Source organism: Marmota monax, unplaced genomic scaffold (genome assembly GCF_021218885.2).
Source record: "Marmota monax isolate L192 unplaced genomic scaffold, Marmota_monax_Labrador192_F-V1.1 WCK01_AAM20220418_F8-fsc00053, whole genome shotgun sequence".
Lineage (NCBI taxonomy): Eukaryota > Metazoa > Chordata > Mammalia > Rodentia > Sciuridae > Marmota > Marmota monax.
In genome coordinates this window covers 6,226,522-6,251,982 of record NW_026693153.1, presented here as the reverse complement: position 1 = coordinate 6,251,982, position 25,461 = coordinate 6,226,522, and the positions used below count along the sequence as shown (strand labels likewise).

General features: G+C 34.3%; 1 protein-coding gene across 9 annotated transcripts in view; it reads right to left on the bottom strand.

The window, feature by feature from the left end:
• Positions 1–25,461, bottom strand: part of Senp7 (SUMO specific peptidase 7) — a 156,813-nt gene that overhangs the window by 105,773 nt on the left and 25,579 nt on the right. For 8 of the 9 annotated variants that reach the window (XM_046455277.2, XM_046455281.2, XM_046455282.2 and 5 more), the window contains one exon: positions 9,322–9,419. In XM_046455277.2, the coding sequence (XP_046311233.1) occupies positions 9,322–9,419 (98 nt within the window). Of the gene's footprint in view, positions 1–9,321; positions 9,420–25,461 lie in introns of those variants that run through there. The other variant, XM_058582896.1, reaches the window with a different exon arrangement.

The following is a 25,461-nucleotide window of genomic DNA, read 5'->3' as shown; positions in this document are numbered from 1 at the left end:
AGTAAGAACTGGTCTCAAAATTTAAGAATCAAAATTAAAAAAAAATTAAAAGGGGCTGGGATGCATGTAGCTGGCATTTCCAAGTGCCAAGACCCAGAACAACAACAACAACAAAAGTATAATTGTTTCTTTTCAGTAACTACTTTAAAAGACAATGGATTAAACTCATCAATATAAAGACAGTTTAGCAGACTGGACAAAAACATATGATCCAATTACATGATGTCTATAAGGCTCTCATTTTTTAAATTTTGTGTATGATACACTTTTACAATATATGTAGAACCTGGAAGGGCAATGTAAAGACTAGTTAAAGTCACAGATTAATCAAACAGATAATAAGTTTTTTTTATAATGCAAGGAAAGGGCTGGTACACAGTGGTGGATCACTTGCCTCACACATGTGAGATATTGGGTTCGATCCTCAACACCACATAAAAAGTAAATAAATAAAGGTTTTGTATCCATCTACAACTAAAAATACTTTTTTAAAAATGCAAGGAAAAAGAGTTCATAGAGAGACCTATGGAACAAAAAACAATCTAATGGAATAACAAAAATTCAACGTGGATTAAATAAATTATTGATGACAATGATAATTATTCATGCTTCTTATTATTGAGCACTTACATTATACTAGGCAATGTACTAAGTAAGCACTTACCTGGGGACTGAAATCAGGGATGCTCTACCACTGAACTACATTCCCAACTCTTTTTTTCTTTCTTTTTCTTTTCTTTTTTTTTTATTTTTTTTTATTTTAACACAGGATCTGTCTAAATTGCCAAGACTGGCCTCAAACTTGTGATCCTACTGCCTCAGTCTCCAGAGGTAACTGGGATTATAGGCATGTGCCACCATTCCCAGCTCTTATTTTTTTTAAATTAAGTACCAATCGAATTAAAAAGATGAAGATCATATAATGTTTATCTTGGACACAATGGGATGAAGTTACAAATCAATAACAGGAGGAAAATTGTAAAATCCACAAACCTATGTAAATCAAACAACACAGTGTTAACCCATGTATCAAAGTTGTAATTACAAGGGAAATTAGAAAATACTTAGAGACTAATGAAAACAAAAATATAACATACCAACACATGGGACACAGCAAAGAGTGTTAAGGTAAAATTTATTATCATAAATACATACATACATTCTTTTCTTTTGGGGGGCAGGTACCAGGGATTGAACTCAGGGACACTCAACCACTGAGCCACATCCCTAGACCTATTTTGTATTTTATTTAGAAACAGGGTCTCACTGAGTTACATACATTCTTATTTCCTAAAATATAAGAAAGAGGCCAGGTGCAATGGTGCACGCCTATAATCCCAGCAACTCAGGAGGCTGAGGCAGGAGGATTCCAAGTTCAAAGTCGGCCTCAGCAACTTAGCGAGGCCCTAAGCAACTTAGTGAGACCTGTCTCTAAATAAAATATTAAAAAGAGCTGGGGATGTGGCTCAGTGATTAAGTGTCCCAGGGTTCAATTCCTAGAACCAAAAGGAAAATGAGAAAGAGACTGGGTGTAGGTAAGTAGTAGAGTACATACTTACCATATCTCTAAGTCCCTAGGTTCAAACCCTAACACACAAAAAAAGGAAAACAATAAAAGAGGGAGGGAGGAAAGAATGTAAGGTGGAAGGGAAGGACAGAGAACCGATCATCAAACTCAAATTGACAACGTAACTCTACAACTTAATGAACCAAGTAAAGAGAAATGAACTAATCCCAAAAGAAGCAAAAAGAAGGAAATATAGGGGCTGGGGTTGTGGCTCAGAGGTAGAGCGCTCGCCTACCATGCATGTGGCACCAGGTTCGATCCTCAGCACCACATAAAAATAAAAGATATTGTGTCCACCTATAATTAAAAAATAAATATTAAAAAAGAAGGAAATATAAAGATTTGAGCAAAATTAAATGAGAGAAAATAAATAAAACCAACTGTTGGTTCTTTGAAAAGGTCAACAAGGTGACAAAATAATTGGGCGAGGTTGTACACACCTCTAATCCCAGCAGCTCTGGAAGCTGAGACTGGAGGATCAAGAGTTCAAAGAAAGCCTCAACAACAGCAAGGTGCTAAGCAACTCAGAGAGACCCTAGCTCTAAATAAAATACAAAATAGGACTGGGGATGTGGCTCAGTGGTACAATGCCCCTGAGCTCAATTCCAGGTACAAAAAAAAAAAAAAGTTCAGCTAGATAGGGTAAGAAATAAGAAATAAAAAGAAAATACTCCAATAATTTTTTTTAAAAAAGAGTGAGAACATTACTACTGATGTTACAGAAATTTAGAAGATTCAAAGAGAGAACTATGACAACAAACTGGATAAGCAAGAAGAAACAGAACTGCACAGAAACACAAAACCTACCAAGACTGAATCACAAAAAAAATTAAAACTGTGAACAGTCTATAATTAGCAAAGCAACTGAATCACTAACCAAAAGCCTCCTGACAAAAATTCTGAACCTAATGGCTTCGTTGGTGAATTATACCAAACAATAAAGACAAATTAATGCCTCTCCTTTCTCAAACTTATTCAAAAAATCAAACTGAAATAAAATTCTTTCTATAAGGTCAACATGGCCCTGATAGCAAAGCCAGCTAAATATACTAAAAGAAAATTTTTTAAAAAAACAATATCACTTCTGAACACTAAGGCAAAAATCCTCAATACAATACTAGCAAACCACAGTTTGTTATATATTTTATAAAAAAGTAAAAGAGGAGTTCAAAAGTTTGCAAAACAAACAAAATGATAAATATTTAAGGAGACAATACTATCTAAGCTGACTTGATCATTACACATTGTATACATGTATTGAATTATCACATTGTACCCACTTGAATCTAATGTATGAAATACGATATGTCAAGAGCTTTGTAATGTTTTGAACAACCAATAAAAAAAAAGAATTATCACATTGTACCCTATTTTGTCAAGAATTAAAGCCAATGTTCCTCATACTATTTCATAAAGCAAAAGGGAAAGGAACTCTTCCAAACTCATTCTACCAAACCAGTATTACTCTGCTACCAAAACTGGACAAAGACACACACACAAAAAGAAAACTATAGACCCATATCAATGACAAACATAGATGCAAAAATCCTCAATAAAAATAAAATATTTGCAAAGTGAATTAAAGTTCACATTAAAAAAAGACCATACACCATGATCAGGTTGGTTTCATTCCAGAGGTGCAGAATGACTCAATATAGACAAGTCAATAAACATATCGCATAAATAGAATCAAGGACAAAAAAAACACATGATCATTTCAAAAGATGCCAAAAAAGCCTTTGATAAATTCTACATTCCATCATAATAAAATTCTTGAACAAATTAGGTATAAAAAGATCATACTTCAACATATAAAGGATATATATATATACACATATATATATATTTATATAATAAACACATAACCCATATCATACTGAATAGGGGAAAACTGAAAGCATTTTCTCTAAAATCAGAAAAAAAAAAGGCAAGGGTTCCACTCTCAACACTCTTATTCAACATAGTACTTGAAACTATAGGTAGAGCAACTGGGAAATAAAAGGTATGCAAACAGGAAAAGAAAAAGTAGAATTACCCGTTTGCAGATTATATGATTCTATACTTAGAAAGCCTTAAAGACTCCATACCAAAGACTGTTAAAACTGGTAAGAAAAATACAGCAAAGTATCAGGACGTAAAACCAACACACACACACACACACACACACACACAATAGCTTTTCTATAGATCAATAATGAATTCACTAAGAAAGAAATCAGGAAAGCAGTCCTAATAAAAACAGCATCAAAAAAAAATATATATATATATATATAAAATAACTAAGAATAAACCTAACCAAGGAGTGAAATTTTTAAAACACTGAAGAAAGAATTGAAAAAGATGGAAAGACCTCTCATGTTCATGGATAGGCAAAATTACTACTAATATTAGTACCCAAAGCAATCTACAGGTTCACTGCAATCTCCATCAAAATAGCAATGACATTTTTACAGAACTAGAAAATATAATCCTAAAATTCAGATGGAAGCACAAAAGACCCGAAATAGCCAAAGCAATCCTGAGCAAAAAGAACAATGCTGAAGACATTACAATACCTGAGTTCAAAACATACTCTGGAGACATAATAACAAAAAACATGGTACTTGCTTAAACACAAATATGTATAACAACAGAACAGAAAAGAATACTCAGAAATAACCTACTCTACAGCCAATTGATCTTCCAGAAGGTACTAAAAAACACACAATAGACAAAAGACAGCTTCTTCAACAAATGGTGCTAAGAAAACAGAACAGTCACAGAAGACTGAAACTTGAACCCTGTCTCTCGCCCTGTACAAAAATCAACTCAAAATGGATCAAAGACTTTGTTTTCTTTGCTATAAGGAGACTGATTCATAGTGGGATAGGGAGGGGAAGGATGGGAGGAACAGATAAACTCTAGACAGGGCAGAGAAGTTGGAGGGGAAAATTTGAAACTTCTAGAAGACAACATAGGGGAAAGACTTCAAGATACTGGCACAGGATATGATTCCTTTCAGACTCCAATAGCTCAAGAAATACCCAAACTGATAAATGGGATCATATTATAATAAAAGGCTTGGGCACAGCAAAGTAATTAATCAACACAGTAAAGAGACAATCTACAAATGGGAGAAAAATATGTGCCAGGTACTCATCTGACAGAGGATTAACACCCAAAATATATAAAGAATCCAAAAAATTTAACAGAACAAGTAATCAAATCAACATACTGACAAATTATTTGAATAGAAACTTATCAAAAGAAATACAAATGGGGCCTGGGGTGTGGCTCAGCAGTAGAGCACTTTCCTAGCACATGTGAGGCACTGGGTTCAATCCTCAGCACCACATAAAAATAAATAAAATAAAGGGCCATCAAGAACTAAAAAATATTTTTTAAAAAATTAAAAATAAAATAAATAAAGGTGTTGTATCCAACTACAACTAAATATATATTTAAAAAGAAGTACAAATAGCTAATAAATATATGAAAGATGTTCAGCATCTATAGGCATCAGGAAAATACAAATCAAAACTACATTGAGAATCCTCTTCACACCCCCACTCCCATCATAATGGCAATTATTTAAAAAATTAACAAATGCTAGCAAGGATGTGGAGAAAAAAGGAACACTAATACATTGTTGGTGGAAATATACATTAGTGCAGCCACTATGGAAAGCAATATGGGAATGGAACCACCATTTGACCCAGCTATCCCTCTCCTTGGTCTATACCCAAAGGACTTAAAAACAGCATACTACAGGGACACACAGCCACATCAATGCTTATAGCAGCACAAGTCACAATAGCTAAATTGTGCAACCAACCTAAATGCCCTTCAATAGACGGATTAAAAAATGTGGCATATATACACAATGAAATATTACTCAGCAATAAAATAGAATAAAATCATGGAATTTGCAAGTAAATAGATTGAGTTAGAGAAGATAATGCTAATTGAAGTTAGCCAATCCCAAAAAAACAAATGCCAAATGTTTTCTTTGATATAAGGAGACTGATTCACAGTGGGATAGGGAGCGGGAGCATGGGAACTCTAGACAGGGCAGAGAGGTTGGAGGAGAAGGGAGGGGGCATGGGGTTATTAATTATTAATAAAGGTCTATTGACAACAACAAAAAATTTTTTTTTTAAAGTAGAAACAGGACTGGGGTTGTGGCTCAGTGGTAGAGTGTTCACCTAGCATGCATGAGGCACTGGGTTCAAAGCTCAGCACCACATAAATGTAAAATAAAGATTTTGTGTCCACCTAAAACTAAAAAATAAATATACATATTAAAACAATTTTTTAAAAAAAGTGGAAACAACCCAAATGTCCAAGATCTGGTGAAGGGATAAACACAATGTGGTTTAACCATGCAATGGTATACTGTTTGACAATGAAAGGAAACAAAGTACTGATATATGTTACAGCATGGATAACCTCAAAAAGATGATCAATGAAAGCCAGACACAAAAGAACATATATATTTATGATTCTGTTTATATGAAATCTCCAAAAACTCAAGTCCCAAGAGGACACAAAGTAAACTAGTGGTTGCCTACGACCACTAAGATTCAAGATGACTATAAATGGTTTATTCTGGAGCATGATGGAAATGTTCTCTGACCTTTGCTAGATTGTTGTGATGGTGAAACAATTTTGTAAATACACCAAAAAAAATTAACTATACAATTTAAATGAGAGAATTTTATTAACACAAAACTGTAAACAAAAAACAATACTGAAAGGAATTATAATCTTTAAAATGAGATGAAACGCAAAAAGATAGTGTTAGAAATTCCAAAGTAATGCAAACACGAAGGATTTAACCCCCTTTCCAGATGTACTTTTGTTATTTTTGCTTCCCAACACACAGTAGCAATTTATAAAATATTTCAGACAGCTCAGCAGAACTCAATAACAGTGTGACTAAAACAAAAAAAAATTAAGTCTCCAATGTTAAAATAGGTTTTCTAAAGACAAACTAACAATATTCCTCACATTATAATGAATTAGAGTCCTAAATTTCTTCAACTAAGAAATAATTCCAAAGCTATTTACACCTCTCAGACATGTGAAAATCTAATGACACAATTTAGGCTTAGCCTGATGCCTGATATATTGTAAGTACTCAATAGGTGTTTGCTGCCATAATTATAAATAGAAAGTATTCAGTTTCATCCTGATGATACTGCTCATGTTTTCTATGATTGATATGACAAAAGCCCCCAAAGGAATAACTACAAGAATAGAAAAAAATATATAATTTCATAAGTATATGAAGTCTTCTAAAAACACTCAATCTGCCCAAAATAATTTTACACAGATATGAACACATGCCACTTGTGCTATGAAGCAAATACATGAAAATTTCCCATCCCTATTCATTGTTTTATTTAACAAAGTTACTTCCTACCTCTGTCCAAAAATTTAATTCTCATAACCTAGTTTCACACAAACATCTCACCATGTTCTGTCTCTAGATATTCAAAACATTCTATCTATCTGAGCCTAACAGGTAGAAAATTTAGAAAAAAGTTAAGAATGAGAAGTTCTAGAATCTTCAGTAAAGGTTAAAATATAGAAAGAATGCCCTTTGCTGGCTTAAGACAGTGGAAATCAATTCAGATCATTTATATTCTACATCAGAGATTTTTCAAAAACAAAAAAAAATTCTTCTTTTAAATATTCAAGCATATGTCCTTACAAATGCCATGGAGAAATACTTTATGAACATTTCAACTTTGTGAATTTAAACTAATATAATATACATATTGTTAATAAAGGCTTCAGGCACAAATTCTAAAATAATACAAAGCACTCTAAATTCTAAACATCTGGCAAAAATCACATTCCAGGGCTGGGGTTGTAGCTCAGTGTTAGAGCACTTGCCTCACACACATGAGGCACAGAACCACATAAAATATTGGGTCCATCTACAACTAAAAATATATATATTTTTTAAAAAATCACATTCCATTTCTCCAAAGCTGGCCAGCTGAGTAAAGTATAAATCTGATAAAAACTATTGCCTATTGGCTATATCACTTTTACCAGTTTTAAAAAATCCATTTTCCTGTCAGGACCATCTTAAGATACTGTTATTTATATGTATTAAAAACATGTATTAAAGTCATTATTATACTTCTATCTCAATACCTACTGCTATTGAATTTTAAAATCTTTTTAATCTTCTCTGTCATTAGGTATATATTAATAGGACCTTATAGTGCTAACTCTGATAACATACCTGAAAATCATTACCTCAGGAATAGTAGTCAGATGTCATAAACTCTATAAGGAAGGCCAAAAATTGCAGTTTTATGCTAGCTGATAATTTAGGAGAAAACAAACTGAAAGATATTAGATAAAATGCCAGGGGAGAAAAGCAATATTAAAGTAATAATATGTTATGATGATTATTGACTTGATATCCTCAAAGAACCTGTCCCCACAACTTTATAATCATCCTTATGGAAAGATAAGACTTCAATAAATTTTGAGCCATGCAAGGTTTTCAGGATTTCTTTCCCATAAAAATTAAACAACTTTGTATAGACAAACTTTTCAGAAAATGTGGCTTGACTTTTTAATGAAAATATAGGATCCATGAAATAAAATTTTTGATATGATCTTAATAATCTTTGGAGAAACCAAGTCTATAAACAACTGAGTTTGTTCATATTTTAAGGATCAAGTCATCATTGTTATACCTACAGATGTAATGATATTTTCATCTTGACAATTCATCCACCGTATAGTAGTGGGTCAAGAGGTTTATAGAAATGATATGGAGTCACCAATATATTTTTGTATTTTCTACAGACAATTTATTTGAAAGGGGATGTGAACTCAATAACTTATAGAAGTACTCTGGAATAAATTCAGGGACTCCATTTAGTCTTCTAAATTTGTGTGATCTTTCAATAATTATAGTTTTTACTTTGCTACATTTTTTCACTCACTATGCTAAAAAGAGAAACTTCAATACCCTTTCTTTTTGTTTTTTTAATTTTTTTTTATTGGTTGTTCAAAACATTATAAAGCTCTTGACATATCATATTTCATACATTAGATTCAAGTTGGTTATGAACTCCCAATTTTACCCCAAATACAGATTGCAGAATCACATCGGTTACACATCCACATTTTTACATAATGCCCTATTAGTAACTGTTGTATTCTGCTACCTTTCCTATCCTCTACCATCCCCCCTCCCTCCCCTCCCATCTTCTCTCTCTACCCCATCCACTGTAATTCATATCTCTCCTTGTTTATTTTCCCATTCCCCTCACAACCTCTTATATGTAATTTTCTTAAAATGACAACTTTCTAATCATTTATTGATGTCCAATCCAAAAAAGCTCTGAATTCCTTCTGAAAATAACTATAATGTGTGTCCTCCTGATACTTAATTCTAATATTAAATAGTTCACTAACACTATGACTACAGGATCATAATTTCTAAATACAGTATCTTTTTCATTACTGATCAGAGATGAATCAAGAATTTTTATTATTCTACATATACCTTTTGCTTTATCAGCTAAGCTTATCAAGAAGTTCCAAATGCAGAAAAACAAGGAGTTAAGATGACTCACAACCATAGAAAGTTAGAAGTTAGAAGGAACCTCATTGAGTTCAACCCTTCTGTTTTAAATATTGTGGTGAATGAATCCCATAAAGCTTCAGCGAGTCACTCCTGGTCATGCTATCTGTAGTACAAGCCATCTTATATCACACTCATTCACACATAGGTATCTTACCTTTCCGATGATGACTTAGAAGTGACAGGATGCCCACGAACACTTTTTTTATTTTTATGGTCTAGAGAGATGACTTTATTTCTTAGGCTTCTTTTCCACTAGGAAAAAAAAATATGTCCAATTTTAATAATAAATACAATAATAATATGATAGGAGGCACTTAAAGTGTTGTCTTAATTTAGAAACTAAGATAAACAGCCAAAAGCTTAGTAGTAAACAGAGAAAAAAAAAAGTGCAATCTACAGAATACAGAATCTTAGAATACAGACTTTTTTTTAATTCCAGTGCTGGGAATCAAACCTGAGGCTTCACACATCCCAGGCAAGTGCTCTACATGTCCAGCCCATACCCGCATCTTTTGCTAGTATTGAAATCCAAATGCCCAAAAAATTAATTTTAAAATGTATGTATATATGAACCATTAAAAATTGTACAGATGTGTTTAGTCCAGAAATCAATATTCTGAGACTCCCAAGTTTAAAGAACTATAAAAATTTGCAATGTTTAAAGAAGTAATAACATGCTAGAAACATAGCTCAGTGGTACAGCACTTATCTACCATGGACAAGGCTCTGTTTTCTATTTCAGCAACTCAAACAAACGAAAATACACACACACATAATTTTATGACTACTTATTTGTTACATGCGAAATTAAATGGGGCCTATGATCCTCAAGTAAATGCATGTCAAACAACTAGAAGGGATTAAAATCTGTTCCCTGTGAACCCAGGAAATGGGAGAAAAACAGATATCTTACTAATAGGTTTAGATCTGATATGACAAAGAAAAGGGATTAAAACTCTATTTATTTGTATGTAAGTAGTGTAAGATATTTGTATACATATCAAATCTTAACCTAAACACATCTGTACAACTTTTAATGGTTCATATATACATATATTTATATTGTTTTTTCCTGGTACTGGAGACTGAACCCTGGGCCTCAGGCTCACCAGGCAAGCATTCTACCACATTCCCTGCCCCAGTTATTTATATTCTCTATGTCTTTGTTTCCTTATTTGAAAACTGATGTAATCATGCTTCACAAACATGTACAATCATTACACATATAATTAAGTTTTAAAGACTGTCTTCATCTAAGAGGTATTTGTACATCTGCTATTCATAACAACATCATTTAAAATAGCCAAAAGGTGGAAGCATCTCAATGTGCATAAACAGAAGAAAGAGTAAACAAAAAGCTATCTGTATATGTGTGTGTGTGTGTGTGTATCTTTTATATTACTCAGCCCTAAAGAGGAAGGAAATTTTGAAACATGAATATGAATGAATTCTGACAGTATACTACATGAAACGAGCCAGCAATGAAAGGACAAACACTGATGTTCCACTCATATCAAGTACCTAGACTAGTTAAATTTATAGAGCTAGAAAGCAGTAGTGACTTCTAGGGACTGGGAGGAAGGTACAATGGGAGTTTTTTTTGTTTGGGGTGCTGGGGAGCAAAGGTTAATGGGGAGTTACTTTTTAATGGACACAGTTCAGTTTTACAAGATAAAAAGACTACTGGAGATGGATGGTGGTGATGGTTTCACAATAATGTGAAAAGTATTGTCATTGAACCATACCCTTAAAATGGTTAACATAGTGAATTTTATGTCATGTGTATTTCACCACAATATAAAATAGTTTTTTAATAAGATGGGGGAAAATTACTCTCTTAAATGTGTCAATAAATGTTGTCCTATATTGGGCTGGGGATGTGGCTCAAGCGGTAGTGCGCTCGTCTGGCATGAGTGCGGCCCAGGTTCGATCCTCAGCACCACATACCAACAAAGATGTTGTGTCTGCCGAAAACTAAAAAATAAATATTAAAAAAAATTTAAAAAAAAATGTTGTCCTATAAATGCTGCAGGTATTCTATTATCACCACAACCCAACATAATATAAAACATATCACTCCAAAAAAAAAAAAAAGTGAAGCTCAGAGAATAAACCTGCCCAATTGAACCTGTGTCTGTCTAACATAAATCCTGTGTTCCCTCTAACACTCTAAATCAGAATTAAATAAATTCTCAGAAATCCTTTCTATCAATATCTTAACCTAAACACATCTGTACAATTTTTTTTTGAGAGAGAGAGAGAAGAGAGAGAATTTTTTAATATTTATTTTTCAGTTTTTGGTGGACACAACATCTTTTATTTTATTTTTATGTGGTGCTGAGGATCAAACCCAGCGCCCCGTGCATGCCGGGCAAGCGTGTTACCGCTTGAGCCACATCCCCAGCCCACACATCTGTACAATTTTTAATAGTTCAAAATCTATCACCATTCTAGCAATATATCTATGCAAACTCCTGACACTTCCCTCATTCCCCTTTCTATAAAAACCTCCAAGTCATTATCAGCCCCTCCATAATGACGGGGCAAAAGACATGGGTCACTTTATCTTCCCAGTATAGCTACAATGATTAAAAGTCCTTTCATGATTAAAAAGAAAAAGAAAAGAAAAAAGTGTCATATGACAAGGTTGAAATTATCAGGTTATCAAGGGAAAAAAAATTTTAATCCATGCTCTGAGAAGAAAGGTTGAACTCTATTATAAAAAAAGGAAAAGAGAAAAATCTCAACAGGGAAGAGATACCAAAAAGGCAATTTTTGAACTAAAAAATGAAAATGAAAGTAAAAACTGTATTGGATAGACTAAAGTGCAAAAGAGATAGCAAGGTGAGAATTTATAGAAATATCACCAAATTATTCAAACTGATAAAATAGAAAGTAAGCAATTAAAAATGACTCAGAAACTCATAAACCTGTGGTACAACACTAAAATTTGCAAAATTCATGTTGCTGTAGTCTTAGGAGAGAAAAAAAAAGAATGTATAAAGAAAAAAGTATCTGACAGCTAAAGACTTCCATAATTTGATAAAAGACATGAACTTGCAGATTCAAAAAGTGTCATAAATCATGATAAATGTACGAAAACTACTGAAACAATTTTTGGAAGCAAATTTATAGAAAGCAGTAGTGACAAAGAAAAATGACACATTAAAATGAGAGAAATGAAACACATAAAATGATAAAAATTATTCCAGCAACAATGGTTTTGATAAAATTCAAAAGCTTTTGATAAAATTCCATAGGAATGAAGGCAAAGTTAAGACATTCTCAGATTAAGGTAAGCTAAAAAACTCATAGCTTGCAAACCTGTTCTAAATGAAATATGAAAGGAAACAAATCAGGCATAAGGATAGTAACATCAAAGGAAAAATGAAACTTCAGGAATGAAATAAGAGCATTAGAACTAATAAATGTGAGTAAATACAATATTTTTAAACCTTAAACTCTTTAAAATGTATATCAAAATCCAAAAATCATAACATTGTCTAGAGATATTCAATATATGCTGATTTAATATAGGTGACCATTATATCCTAAGAAATGAAGGGTAAAGGGACCTTGTTTTAGACTATTTTCTATTGCTATAAAAGAATGCCTGAAACTGGGTAATTTATAAAGCAAGAGGTTTATTTAGCTCACATTTCTGGAAACTAGAAAGTCCAACTGTATGGTGCTAGCAACTACTTGATTTCTAGTGAGGGCCCCATTGTGGATGGGCAAACAAGCAGGTGCAGAAGAGAGGAATAACATCAGGAAATAAAAACTTGCCCTCATAGTAACTAATAAAGTCCACAAGAATGAGAACATACTTCCCGGAAAAATCATCAATCCCCCTTAAAGATCTAATCTCCTCTTAAAAGCCCCACCAACTCTCAACATTGTTACACTGAAGACCAAAACCCCAACAAGAGTTTAAGAGGGACAAATCATATTTAAACCACAGCAGTCCAATAGGGTGGTAGTTTCTCCACACTAATATTAATTCTTAGTAGACTGTAACGTATATATTGTTATCCACAGAATTTACAAACATGTACATGTGATAATAACTCAAGAGATACATTAAAATGAAATACTAATATGAAAATAGAATGCTAGGTATTTAAACATCAAATAATTAAAAAGAGTGGGAAAATTGCAAAAAGCAAAAAGAAATAAAAATGGGAAACAAATAATAAAATTACTCAAACATAGCCAAAGAACACAGTATATTCCTTGACCATTAACAGAATACATTTAAACATTGGGTGAAATGTAGTAGGGACAGTAGTATTGGGTGAAATGTAGTAGGGACAGTAGTAATTAATTCTAGTGAATTAAACTAGCAATCAATAGTGGAAAGTAAAAGAAAAATCCTTAAACACATGGAAACAAAAAACACAATTGTAACAACATATTTCAAAATTTTCCATAGGTTAAAGTCTTAAGAGAATCAGAAAATACATAGAACAAAAATGAAAATACATAAAACTTTGTAATGTTCTAAGCAGTGTTTAAATTTTACATTTTCAAAATTATATATTTTGTCTTCATTACCTGAAACTCTGTCTCCCAAATGGCCTAGTCTGTTGGTGATACTTTCCACTGAATTTTTAATTTGGTTTATTGATTTCTTCATTTCAAGAATTTCTGCCTAACTTTTTTTTTCAGAATCTCTCTTTATTGAAGTGACCTTTCACTTCCTGTATTTTCTGTGATTTCACTCCTTACATTTTCCTTTACATATCAGTTTTACTATGTACATCCTAAGTGCCTTCTGACATATCTCCCATAAAGTTTACATTAATGGTTGCATTTGAAAAAAAAAAGTCTCAAAGCAGAAATCTATGATTAAATCTAAAGACATTAGGAACAGAAGAACAAAACACATGTGAAATGAGCAGAAATTATAATATAAAAGAAGAAATCAATGAAATTGATTATAGAGAAAAATCAAAATATGGTTCTCTAAAAAGATCAATAAAATACCAAACTACATGGTAAAAATACAAGAAATAAATTATCAATAACAGGAAGAAAGAGAGATCTCACTACATACAAACACATATTAAAAGGATAATAAGGGTTAGAGTTCTACACACATAAATTGGTCCTTTTAGAAAGAAGAAAGAACAATTCTCAAAAAAAAACAATTCTCAAAAATGACAAATTTACCAAAACATAAATAAGTAATTAGAATAACATTTTTCTATTAAATAATTTGAAATCATATTTTAAAACCCTTTTAACATTTTTAGTTATACATGGACACTATATTTATTTTGTTTAGTCATTTTTAAAATTTTTTTTAGTTGTAGTTGGACACAATACCTTTATTTTTGTATTTATTTTTATGTGGTGCTGAGGATCATACCCAGAGCCTCACATGTGCGAGGCAAGCGCTCTGCCACTGAGCCACAACCTGGGCCCTAAAACCCTTTAATAAAAAAAGAAATCTACACACAGAGATAGTTTTGTGGTTAAAGGGGTTGGCTGGTTGTTTTAGAAAACAAATTTTTATTACAAAGATACTATATCAGAATATCCAAACTTGCTTTGTGTCGCAGCGAACACATAGCTCTCTATCAGCAAAAATTAAAATGGTCTTCCGATGGAAATTGACTGAAAATAAAATTTCCCAAGTAGTAAGCTTTAGCTCAATACCCAATAACTGTATAGACACTTCTAATTTTCAATATATTCTTTAAAAAACAAGCACAGAGCATTGAGACAAGACACAGATATTTCTATATCCTATATGAGGCAAATTTAAAAGTACTTAAGTTCTGAAAGAAATTCTACAGCTTAGATATCACCCCTAAATAGCTTAGGAATTCTAGGCCCACTCACCTACTTCAGTAGCTACTGGTCAAAGCTCCTTTCCTTAGAGATATAAGCAATTTTTTTTAACTTGTTTATTACACTTTCCAAATGACCACACTTTATTACATGTTTTAATAGTGCAGTTATTATCCTGTCCATAAGTAAAGGTACAAGAAGCACCTACCTCCCAAAAAACTATACACCTTTAATGAGGCTAAAATATAAACTTTACAGCCAGTAGTAGTCATCATCCCAGCACCTTGGGTGGCTGAGGCAGGAGAATCCCAAATTCAAAGCCAGCCTTGGCAACCCAAGACCCTGTCTCAAAAAAAAAAAAAAAAAAAAAATCTAAAAAGGACTGAGAATGTAGCTAATTAGTAAAGCACTCCTGGGTTCAATCCTCAATACAGAAAAATAACAATAAAATATAGATTCTAATTATATTACATGCGATTTATTTCCTCAGTAATTTCATTTTGCTTCTCAAAGACCTATCATTCTGGCAAGCTATGTTATAGAGCTAAAAAAATTTTAAATCAATTCCACTTACTTTTCTTCTGTCTTACTGATGCTCAGGTAAAACTACACCCATTTCACTTAAATCCTATTATATTTTTAGACAACAGTATTTACGACTCTTAGGTACTATCTTGACAGGCTTGGCAGCAGAATAATTCATATATGTATGTATGAATTTTTAAATAAATAAATATATATATATATATATATATATATATATATATATATATAAAATGAAATAGAGGAACTATTTCAACATTGTACAAGTCTCTAAAAATGAGAGCCAGGAAAGTCTCTATAACTCTCCACTGCATTTTCTTTTTTTTTTTTATTGGTTGTTCAAAACATTACAGAGCTCTTGACATATCATATTTCATACATTAGATTCAAGTGGGTTATGAACTCCCATTTTTACCCCAAATACAGATTGCAGAATCACATCGGTTACACATCCACATTTTTACATAATGCCATATTAGTGACTGTTGTATTCTGCTACCTTTCCTATCCTCTACTATCCCCCTTCCCCTCCCCTCCCATCTTCTCTCTCTACCCCATCTACTGTAATTCATTTCTCTCCTTGTTTATTTTCCCATTCCCCTCACAACCTCTTATATGTAATTTTGTATAACAATGAGGGTCTCCTTCCATTTCCATGCAATTTCCCTTTTCTCTCCCTTTCCCTCCCACCTCATGTCTCTGTTTAATGTTAATCTTATCCTCCTGCTCTTCCTCCCTGCTCTGTTCTTAATTGCTCTCATTATATCAAAGAAGACATTTGGCATTTGTTTTTTAGGGATTGGCTAGCTACACTTAGCATAATCTGCTCTAGTGCCATCCATTTCCCTGCAAATTCCATGATTTTGTCATTTTTTAGTGCTGCGTAATACTCCATGGTGTATAAATGCCACATTTTTTTTATCCATTCATCTATTGAAGGGCATCTGGGTTGGTTCCACAGTCTAGCAATTTTGAATTGTGCTGCTCTCCACTGCATTTTCCAAGACATCTTGTCTTCCCATATTTGATAAGCTTTCTTAGCTCTAACTTGTAACTTTTCTACTGCTCACTTTTAGCTTTTATGTTGAGATAATAGTAGGTTCTCAGAGTTGTAAGAAATAAAAAAAAGAGAGAGAGAGAGAGACAGAGACAAACTTTAGAAATCCTTCATGTAGTCTCCTATGGTATTACCATTTTAATATTTCCTAATTACATCAGGAAATAAACCTTGATACAATCTATGACATTATTAAGATTCGCCTGTTTTACATGTAGTCATTTGTGTGTGTGCACACGTGTGTGTATTTGCAATTTGATCATATATGTATATTTGTTGACTACATCCACAGTCAAGATATAGGACAGTTTTATCACAACGTTCCTTTAGACTACCCTTTATAACCACAGCTATCTCCCTATATTACTCTATACCCCAGTCCTTGAATGCTCTAAGTTTTCTTAAGTTTATTTAGAAATACATAAAAAAGAATTTTAAACAATTTCTTCCATCTAACCAGAAGAGAAGGGAACAATTCCCACTTCATTCTGCAAAGCTAGTATTATCTTGATACCAATCCATACAACAGGACAAACAGAGAAAACTAAACAGGAATATTCCTAAATATGGACATAAAAATACTCAACAAAAAAAAAGCAGATCAAATCCAGTAATACATAAAAGTAATAACACAATTAGACCAACATGGATTTATTCTAGGAAACCAATGTAGTTCAACAGACAAAAATCCATCCATGTCAGAAAGAAAGCAAGATAGCCCCCTCACAATTCCTTTTCAACCTTGTGCTGGAAATCTTAGTTAGAACAATAGAACAAGAAAGGGAAGTAAATGTTACAATGTTGGGGAAATAAATTTCATTCCCAGATGATATAACTGCCTATGTAGAAAATCCAAGAGAGTCAAACAAACAAAAAACCTTCTGAAATTAATAAGCAATTAAAGCACAGTTACTGCAATAAACAACTGGAATTTGAAATTATAAACACAATACAACTTTCATTAGCTTACACAAAAGTAAAAAATTCAGGTATAATTCTAACAAAGAACTAAATTATAAAACTATGATGAAAGATATCAAAGAACTCAGTAAAAGGAAATATATAACATGTTCATGGATAGAAAGAATCACTATTGTTAATGTCACTTCTTGACAAATTGATGTTTAGATTCAATACAATCCCAACCAAAATTCCAGCAATGTATTTAATAGATAGCAAAAACATGATTACCCAGTTTATATGCAAAGGCAAAAGAAGGAAAAGAGCGAAGTTGAAAGACTAGCACTATCTGTGACTTTAAGACTTACTATAAAAGCTATAGTAATCAAGACTGTGGAATTGGTGACAGAAAAGATATAGAGATCAACAGAATAGAATAAGGAGGGGGAGGAGGGATCCACAAAAATACAGCCAAGGGCTAGGATTGTAGCTCAGTGGCAGAGCACTTGCCTCAAACGTATGAGGAACTGGGTTCAATCCTCAGCACCACATAAAAATAAAGAAAGAAAAATAAAGGTACTGTGTCCATATAAAACTAAAAAATATTTTAAAAGAAAAAAAGTACCATCAACTGGTCTTTGATAAAGGAACAAAGGGTATATAATGGGAAAATGTTTTCTCATAATTAATTCCAAATGGGACATGCTCAGCATGAAAATAACATTAATCTGATGGGCTATCTCAACTGGAAGTCTTGGCTAAATAATTATATTGTAAACAAGTAGTAGTATTTTGAAAGCAATCTTTTCAGCTGAGCAGTAGTTCTCAACAGTGGGCTTAAAATACTCAATTAAACTATGTTGTAAACTGGTGCCAATTGTAATCAAAGAAAATTAAATCCCAACACCATAATCCAAAATGTTAAATTCAGAAAAAACCCAAATTCCTAAAGTCTAACATCCTGAAAATCATAATATTAAAAGATGAACATCCTATGCTGATCCACAGTGGGGGTGGGGGGGGAATGGAGGAACTTTAGATAGGGCAAAGGGGAGGGAAGGGGAATGGGGGTAGGAAAGATGGTGGAATGACATGGATATCATTCCCTTACATGTATGAAGTACATGCATGAAGACACAAATGGTGTGACTCTACTTTGTGTACAACCAGAAATATGAAAAACTGTGGTCTATATATGTACTATGAATTGAAATGCATTCTGCTGTCATGTATAACAAATTAGAATGCTAAGTGAAGTTAGCCAATCCCTAAAAAACAAAGGCTGAATGTCTTCTCTGATATAAGGGGGGTGACTCAAAATGGGATAGGGAGAAAGAGCATGAGAAGAAGATTACCACTAAATAGGGAAGAGAGGTGGGAGGGAAAAGGAGGAAGAAGGGGAATTGCACGGAAGAAGGAAAGAGATCCTCATAGTTATACAGATTACATGCATGATGATGTGAAGGGGAAATAAAAAAGAAGTGTGTCACATTAGACTGGGTAGAAAGAAGTGATGGGAGGGGAGGGGAGGGGAAGGGGGGATAGGAAGGACAGCAAAATAAAATAGACACTAATATTGCTGTATGTATATATGTGACTGTATGACCAATGTGATTCTGCAACTCAGAATAATGAGAAGTTATACCCATTTGATTCAAATGTATGATATGTCAAGATCATTGTACTGTCATGTGTAACTAATTAAAACAAATTTTAAAAAAGATGTAATATGGCAAATACATAAGTAGAGTCATAAGTAAAGTCACAATAAAAAAAAAAGAATAAGTACATAAGGGCTGGGGATATAGCCCAGTTGGTAGAGTGCTTGCCTCACATGCACAAGGCCCTGGGTTTGATCCCCAGCACCAAAACAAAAACATAAATTTTAAAAAAGATGAACATCCTACATATTAAAATCCTGAAAGCTAGAATCCTAAAAACCACAATTTTCATGGGGGAAAAAGTCTACATAAAAAAGAAAGAAAGCCAAATTATGTGGACAGGATTGACTATACAATATGAAAACTTCAGTTTAAAAATGTATCATTTAGACCAGGAAGAGTGGCACATGCCTATAATCCCAGCAGCGCAGAAGGCTGAGGCAGAAGAATCACGAGTTCAAAGCTAGCCTCAGCAATGGCGAGATGCTAAGCAATTCTGTGAAACCCTATCTCTAAATAAAATACAAAATAGGGCTGGGGATGTGGCTCAGTGGTTGAGTGCCTCTGAGTTCAATCCCCAGTACAAAAAAAAAAAAAAAATATATATATATATATAGATATATATATATATATATATTTATCTGTATTGACACTGTTTCTGGGTGATAAAATTCCAGTAATGTTTTTTAATGTTTTTATTAGTGAATTACAGTTATAATAATATTGGAGTTCATTTTGACATAATGGTACAGCATAGAATATAATTTACTCCAACAGTTCAGTTCCCAGTACTTCTCCTTTCTCTCCCCTCCTCTTTCCAACTTCTATCTTTCCTGCACCAGTCTTTCTCCTATTTTTTCCTAATATTTTAAATTAGTATGTTATAGATACACATAAGGTGAAATCCAGCAATTTTAATGGATTAAATCCAAATTTACCCAAAGAAGCCATTAAATTTACTTGAGTGGCTGAAAAAAAAAATAATATGCACATAAGGATAAGAAGAAATGCAACTATGTTGCTGTTTGACAACTAGTATTATTCTGTCAATTTATTATCTGTACATGAGTATATGAAGAACATATTTACACATATCCAAACAACATAGAAATATGATACAGAAGATGGGAAAATTTAATAGAAAATGTTATGTTAGCATATATCAAATGACAGGATGATTTCAAAAAGAGCATCATCTCATGGAAAGTGAATATGAATGTATTCACTGAAAAGAACTATGTCCAGAAAGCAAAAAGGGAACAATTCACTGTAATGCAAAACTTCAAAATATAGCTAATGGTTGTGAAAATAGGCCAGGTTTTATGGACAACCTCCATGCAATTGCCCATTACCAAATCAATTTTTTATCTTTTTTAGGGGGATAGTTTTTTTAAGAGATTATTTCATATATATATATATATATATATATATATATATATATATATACCTTTATTTTATTTACTTATTTTTATGTGGTGCTGAGGCTCAAACCCAGGGCCTCATGTGCGCTAAGCGAGCACTCTACCACTGAGCCACAACCCCAGCCCCTAGGGGGGTAGTTTTTGTTGTTCATATTTTTTCCATCCATTTTAAATTCTCAACATCACTTTTTAAAATTTGTTACACTCTGTATTTCATCTTCACATCATTTCCATTACTATGCTATAAACTGTGTAAAGACTTTTTTAAAGGGTTCTGTTTGTAAATTTGACTACATTAAAGTACCTTATCACAACATTGATTTTGTGTGCAAGAATTGTGCATATACATAAAACCAGTGAAAGGTCCCCAATAAATTAAAAGACATCCTTTCTGTATATGTGCACCTGTTAAAGTTACCAAGTTCTAGGATCTTTGGGTCACTGTACATACATTGTGTGACCCACCAGGTTTTGATCAAAAGGTTGTCTGACATGATATTTCAAATGACTGCAGGTACTAAACTGGTTGAACACAATTACCAACCATAGTGATATACATTTCTACATTTAATTTCTTGACCTATTTACTCATACATTTGTCTGTTCACAACTCATGCCTGTGAAACTGTCATTAGCATACTTAAGTATTTATGTTTGCAGAAATGTTTTCATCTCACCACTAAAAAAATTTAAATGTTTTATCATCTATTTTATTGTGTAAAGTGGCCTACAAAGTGCTCTCTCGTGTTTTTGGTTCCTAAATAAATCCCCCTTTAAAAATGAAAATAAATGTATTTTAAGGAATTTTTATTATCCTCTCCAGAATTATATTTTTGGGATTTTAGACTTAAAGAGATTTTGATCTTTTGAGACTTCAACATTCAGAATTTGGTATTTGGTATTATGTTTCTAGGGATTGTGGCCTAAACCACAGTAAACAAAAGTACAATCATTTAGGCTTTGCCATTCCATTTCTGGAGCAGAGGAAGAATTGATTCAGTATAAACATTAAGGGCCATAGGATTTTTGGAATGGTAAATGAGTATTGGCTTCAAATGCAAGTAACCAGTGGACTTAGCTCCTATCAAAAAAGGGTCAGCCTGCCCCTTGAAGATATGGCACACTGACTTCTCTTCACTAGCTATGAAGGTCCTAGATGGCATCTTCTTCCAATAGAAGATTATTTCTTCTACAAAAAATATTTGTCTTTTAGTGTTTAAACAAAAAAATATTGTTGTTTTCTTTGAACTTTATGAACCAACCTCTGCTCACTTCAAACTTTTCCTCACTTCTCCCAGGCTTTCACAGAATTGAAAAGGTTAAGGCCTTGCTCTGGATTAGGTTATAGCTTAGAGGAATGCTATAGTTGGTTTGATCTTTTATTCAGAACAGTAAAAGTTTCTCCATATCAGCAACAAGATAGCTGTTTTACTTTCTTATCTCTGTGTGTTCACTGGAATAGCACTTTAAATTTCCTTTAAGAACATCTCCTTTGTATTCCCAATTTGCCTGAATCTTTGGCACATGAGGCCTAGCTTTCATCCTATATCAGACTTTTCTATGCCTTCCCTCATTTCTAGCTTTAGTTTTTCTTTTTAGCAATGCTGGAGATCAAATCTAGGCCCTTAATCATACTAGACAAGTACTCTACAAAGTGCTCACAACTGATCTATACCCCCAGCCTACCTTTTGATTTAAACTTTGAAATGTACAACTCTTCTATTCACCTGATAATTGAGGGGTTTTACTTGGTCTAATTTCAATACTGTGATATCAGGGAATAGAGAGGTCTGAGGAGAAGGAAAGAGATAGAAGAATGATTTGTTGGTAAAAGCAGTTAGGATGTACTCAACATTTATCAGTTAAGTTCACTATTTTACATAGGAGTAGTTGGGGGAGTCCCGAAACAATGACAAGAATAACATCAAAAATAACTGCCAGGTGAGAAGAAGATTATCATTAAACAGGGACAAGAGGTGGGAGGGAAAGGGAGAGAGAAGGGAAATTGCATGGAAATGGAAGGAGACCCTCTTTGTTATACAAAATTACATATAAGAGGAAGTGAGAGGAAAGGGAAAAAAAAAACAAGAGAGAGAAATGAATTACAGTAGATGGGGTAGAGAGAGAAGATGGGAGGGGAGGAGGAGAGGGGAAGGGGGATAGTAGTGTCACAGTCTGGCTGGGCACAAATGCCGCAGTCTGGCTGGGCACACAATCACGAGCCACCACACAGCTTGTAGATTCAAACAGCAACTCTTTATTCCCGAACTCACACCAGCCGTCTACAATCACGTTCTGGGGAAATCCACGTTCTCTGCCCAAATCCACCTCCACTGGGCTTCTATCTCCAAAATATACTGTCTGAATCCCGTGAGAACTCAAGGGGAACTCAGGCAGCAGGATACGCCCTATTCCCAGCAGGAATAATCTTAAACCTTAAACCTGGAACCTAAACCGGGAACGCCCTAATCCGCCTTGGTCCTTGAGCAAGGTCACCTACATTCAATGTCACTGCAACATGGGGTACGCTGGCAAGGAAATTGTCATACCTACTTGGCTAATGGCTCCCAGCATCTCCCCCCTTCTGATTAATTAAACAACAAGCAATGTGGCTTAAGGACCGTTCCTGGTAGGTTGTCCAATTCAACATATGGTTCTTACCCGTCATCGGAAAACTGACCTTTAGGCGTCAGCCTCCTGTCTTAGGTTGATACCACTGCAATTGAATCATACCCGTCACTGACTACCGGTCCAGCATACAGCCATACTTGTGGATAGGTCTATGCACCAGTGGGGGGGTGAGGTTCTTTGCCTCACCTCTGTTGGCCCCCAAATTTGGCCTTGGTGCCAGTGGGGGAGTGAGGTTAATGTGGCTTAAGGACCGTGCCTGGTAGGTTGTCCATCTTTGCTGATGGTGTCACTAGTGATGCAATTTTTATTTCCTTGCCAGCGCACCCCATGTTAATTGTGGTAGTGCTGACATATCTTTGCTGATGGTGTCACCAGTGATGCAATTTTTCCCAAGGAGCCGTCAATTGGCTTGGTGTCGTGGCATTTCTGTATCCTCCTCCCTTCTGCTAGTGATGGTCTAAAATTTGGGGGCCAATGGCTTATGCTGGACCGGTAGTCAGTGACGGGTATGATCCAATTGCAGTGGTATCAACCTAAGACAGGAGGCTGACGCCTAAAGGTCAGTTTTCCGATGACGGGTAAGAACCATATGTTGAATTGGACAACCTACCAGGAACGGTCCTTAAGCCACATTGCTTGTTGTTTAATTAATCAGAAGGGGGGAGATGCTGGGAGCCATTAGCCAAGTAGGTATGACAATTTCCTTGCCAGCGTACCCCATGTTGCAGTGACATTGAATGTAGGTGACCTTGCTCAAGGACCAAGGCGGATTAGGGCGTTCCCGGTTTAGGTTCCAGGTTTAAGGTTTAAGATTATTCCTGCTGGGAATAGGGCGTATCCTGCTGCCTGAGTTCCCCTTGAGTTCTCACGGGATTCAGACAGTATATTTTGGAGATAGAAGCCCAGTGGAGGTGGATTTGGGCAGAGAACGTGGATTTCCCCAGAACGTGATTGTAGACGGCTGGTGTGAGTTCGGGAATAAAGAGTTGCTGTTTGAATCTACAAGCTGTGTGGTGGCTCGTGATTGTGTGCCCAGCCAGACTGCGGCATTTGTGCCCAGCCAGACTGTGGCATTAGTAGAGGATAGGAAGGGCAGCAGAATACAACAGACACTGGTATGGCAGTATGTAAAAACTTGGATGTGTAACTGATGTGATTCTGCAATCTGTATACGGGGTAAAAATGGGAGTTCATAATCCACTTGAATCAAATGTATGAAATATGATATGTCAAGAGCTTTGTAATGTTTTGAACAACTAATAATAATTTTTAAAAAATAAAAAAAAATAACTGCCAGGGGTTAGGGATGTAGCTTGGTGGTGGAGACTTGCCTAATATGCACAAGGTCCTTCAAATCCCAACACCACCAAAAAAAAAAAATAAATAAGACTAATTGCAGATTACCACAACAGATAAAATAAAGTAGTCTGAAATACTGTGAGAATTCAAAAATATGACACAGAAACATTAAGTGAACACACACTGTTGGGAAAAATGGTAACAACAAACTTGCCCAACTTAGGGTTACCACAAACTTTCAATTTGTAAAAAATGCTGCATCTGGAAAGTGCAAAAGCCAAAGTATGCCTGTGTTAGCTCATAAATTATAACAAATGTAGCATACTAATGCTAGATGTTAACAGTTAGAGAGCTGGTCAGGGTAGCCCATGCCTAAAATTGTAGCAACTCAGGAGGCAGGAGGATAGCGAGTTCAAACCCAGTCTCAGCAACTTAGCAAGGCCCTAAGCAACTCAACAAGACCCTGTCTCTAAGAAAATATTTTTTAAAAAAGGGCTAGGGATGGCTGGGGTTGTGGCTCATTGGCACATGTGAGGCGCTGAGTTCGATCCTCAGCAGCACCACATAAACAAACAACAAAATAAATATACATATTTAAAAGGGGGGGGGGGGGCTAGAGATGTGGCTCAATGGTTAAGTGCCCCTGGGTTCAATCCCTGGTACAAAAAAAAAACAAATTAAGAAAAACCAGGGTAGTGGGGGAAAGGTACATGGGAACTCTCTGTACTTGCCCCTCAATTTTTCTATAAGCCTAAAATTGCTCTATAAAACAAAGTCTAGGGAACATACCTAAGTGATAGAGTATTTGCCTAGGCTGCATGAGGCCTAGAGTTCAATCCCCAGCACCACAAAAACAAAAAAATAAACCCTAATACTTTAAAAAAATAAATTGGCGGAACCAAGTAAGATAGAGCATGGAGAACTTTTCACGCATTGCTGCTAGAAATGTAAAAATTACACAAACATTCTGGAAAAGTTTGGCAATT